General features: G+C 42.1%; 1 protein-coding gene across 1 annotated transcript; it reads right to left on the bottom strand.

The window, feature by feature from the left end:
* Positions 1 to 285: 285 nt before the first annotated feature.
* LOC122298423 lies at positions 286 to 2,300 on the bottom strand. Its single transcript, XM_043108188.1, has 4 exons — positions 1,400 to 2,300; positions 1,005 to 1,200; positions 804 to 888; positions 286 to 693 (listed from the first exon to the last, which is right to left on the bottom strand). Exons 1-4 carry the CDS (start codon positions 2,298 to 2,300, stop codon positions 286 to 288), a joined length of 1,590 nt encoding a protein of 529 aa, XP_042964122.1.
* Between the last annotated feature and the right edge of the window lie 439 nt (positions 2,301 to 2,739).

Raw genomic sequence — 2,739 nt, 5'->3', positions numbered from 1 at the left:
AGATGAATCTATGCATTGACCATCTACATGCATGACTTCCCATGCATCAATATGACTAGGTGGTATATCAAGCCGATCTAGTGGAGTTGACACTGGATCAGAGTTATCACACTGCACTGGTTCATAATAATATGATGACTCATTTTCTTGATCGGCCTCATGGGTACTTGATTCGCCATAATTAATATCTGCGTTACTCCTCGACATGGACGGAATGTTGTATACATTCCTATTTGTATAGTTCTACACAACACCCCATTTCCCTTTCACCCTTAAATCTCTTATTTAGAAACATTGATCAGCCTGACTTGCCAACACGAACGGTTCATCCTTATACCAAGTCCTGCTCATGTTGACACTAATCATATGGTCATCCACCCGTACCCCTCGTTTTCGATCACCAACGTCAAACCAATCACATTCAAATAGGTACACCCGACGCCACTCCATGTAGCGTAACTCTATGATATTTTTAAGACAACCGTAAAAGTCTGCGTTATTTGTGGACTCGTCCCCAGTTACCAAATCCCCAGAATTTTGTGTGCGCTGGCGAAGTTCACGATCCTTCGTATGAAACCGCTTTCCATTTATTATGCAGGCATCATATGATGCAACCCAACGGTCAGGCCCGCAAGCCAACGCATACAGATCAGCAGACACTTCAAGTGGGTTCTTGGTACGATGTTCTTGGATCTATACCAATATTGTTGAAGATTTACAAGTTTTTATTTTTTTCATAATTCCAAAACATGTCAAATAAATTTATAATGTCAACATAGATAAGTATGGAGGAGAACTTATACAGTGCTTGAACCAGTTGCAAACTCGGTTTGATGCGTGCTCACGATGCTGTTTGGGTGTTGCACCCTACATTTCTCGTAGTGTTCCCTACATTTGGAGCACATAATTGCAACGCATGTCATTTGTCATTATGGGCATGCATATATAAAAACTTGTTAAGTTTGAATGGAAGTAGATTTTGCAGTAAAGAGATTGATGCTTACTGTATATAGGGTCCAATCTCCGGACAATTGTTGAGCACATACCACATGGCTGCCTTAAAGAGTTTATCTTCTAATTGCACATTGGAAGCTATACCCAAAGGATGAACTTTCTGGTTAAAAATTCGGAATCCATCTATAGTTTCCTCTTCATCAGCATCAATGTTGCGGTCCGCTCGATTGAACTTCGTCTCAACATCTTGGAGGTATATGGAGCAAAATGTCAGGCATTCAGTGTGAATGTAGGCCTCGGCTATTGAACCTTCTGGTCGGGCCTTATTCTTAACATACCGCTTGAATTTGGCTAGATATCTCTCAAATGGGTACATCCACCTATATTGTACTGGACCCCCAAGTATAGCCTCACGGGGCAAATGGACAGCTAGATGGACTATGACATCGAAAAAGGAGGGAGGGAATATCATCTCCAGTTTGCATAGAATGGTGACTATCTCCAGTTTGGAGCTGGGATAGGCAATTCACATCCAGTGTGCGAGCGCATAACTCTTTGAAGAAAGTGCTAAGTTCAGTCAAAGCCAAGGCAATGTCACTTCTTAAAAACCCCTCTGCAGCAATTGGGAGTAGTCTTTGAAGGAAAACATGACAGTCGTGGCTTTTCAACCCAGTGATTTTGCAATCATGTGTAGAAACACAGTTCGAGATATTTGAAGAGAACCCATCTGGAAATTTGATATCGCGTAGCCACTCACATAACTTCTTCCTTTCATCTCCATGTAATGTGTACAGTGCATGCGACATTGTTACATGATCACCTTCACGCCTCAAATGTAATTCTTTTCTATAGCCCAATAACTCCAGGTCACGCCTTGAATTGATATTATCCTTAGTTTTTCCTGAACTGTTCATTAAAGTGAATAAGACGTTCTCAGTAATATTCTTCTCAATATGCATAACATCTAAATTATGCCAAAGTCGAAGTGTTGACCAGTAAGGTAACGTGAAGAAGTTGCTGCACTTTGTCCAATTCAGCTCTTCGGCAGTACGTTTTCTCTTCCTAAGAGATTTGCCAAACGTCACATCCCCAATCATCTGCAATTGAGTTAGAATATCGTATCCTCCCATATCCCTTGGTGGCATGCGATGATCTTCTTTACCGTTGAACAACCCTTTCCTCCTTCTCCACATGTGATCTGGCTGTAAGAAACGCGGGTGTCCCATATAACAATGTTTTCGGCCATATTTCAACCAATTGGAGTCTGTGTCAGCATTACAAGACGGACAAGCTAATTTTCCCTTTGTTGACCAGCCAGAGAGATTCCCCGTAGGCAGGAAAGTCATTGATTGTCCACAACAATGTAGCATGCAGTGTAAACGTCTCCTTACTTGAGGCATCATATGTAGGTACCCCATATTTCCAGAGTTCAAGCAACTCATTCAGCAATGGTTGCAAGTAAACATCGATCTCATTCCCTGGTGACCTTGGCCCTGGAATAATCAGAGATGTTATAAAGAATTGGTCTTTCATGCATGACCATGGCGGCAAGTTCTACGGGACAAGAATCACAGGCCAAATGCTATGAGGTTTAGCCAAGTTGTTGAAGGGAGTGAAGCCGTCACTTGCTAGTTCGAGCCTAACATTACGAGGATCCGCAGCGAACCAACTATGATGTTCATCAAATTTCTTCCAAGACTCAGAGTCAGCCGGATGTCTCATACTACTATCTTCTATTGCCCGATGCTCTTTATGCCATCTCATATCACCTGCTATCTTCGCAGA

The sequence above is a fragment of the Carya illinoinensis genome, chromosome 1 (genome assembly GCF_018687715.1).
Source record: "Carya illinoinensis cultivar Pawnee chromosome 1, C.illinoinensisPawnee_v1, whole genome shotgun sequence".
NCBI classification, from domain to species: Eukaryota; Viridiplantae; Streptophyta; class Magnoliopsida; order Fagales; family Juglandaceae; genus Carya; species Carya illinoinensis.
The sequence above is the reverse complement of the archived record's forward strand: the minus strand, read 5'-3'. Positions and strand labels throughout refer to the sequence as shown.

Bases quoted from the DNA above. Each gene is read 5' to 3' on its own strand.
- LOC122298423 (XM_043108188.1), bottom strand. From the start codon at position 2,300: ATGACTTTCCTGCCTACGGGGAATCTCTCTGGCTGGTCAACAAAGGGA. The intron at 889-1,004 runs GTAAGCATCAAT...CTCCAAATGTAG, and splicing joins GAGATTGGACCCTATATACA to GGAACACTACGAGAAATGTA. The intron at 694-803 runs GTATAAGTTCTC...ATATTGGTATAG, and splicing joins TTGCAACTGGTTCAAGCACT to ATCCAAGAACATCGTACCAA.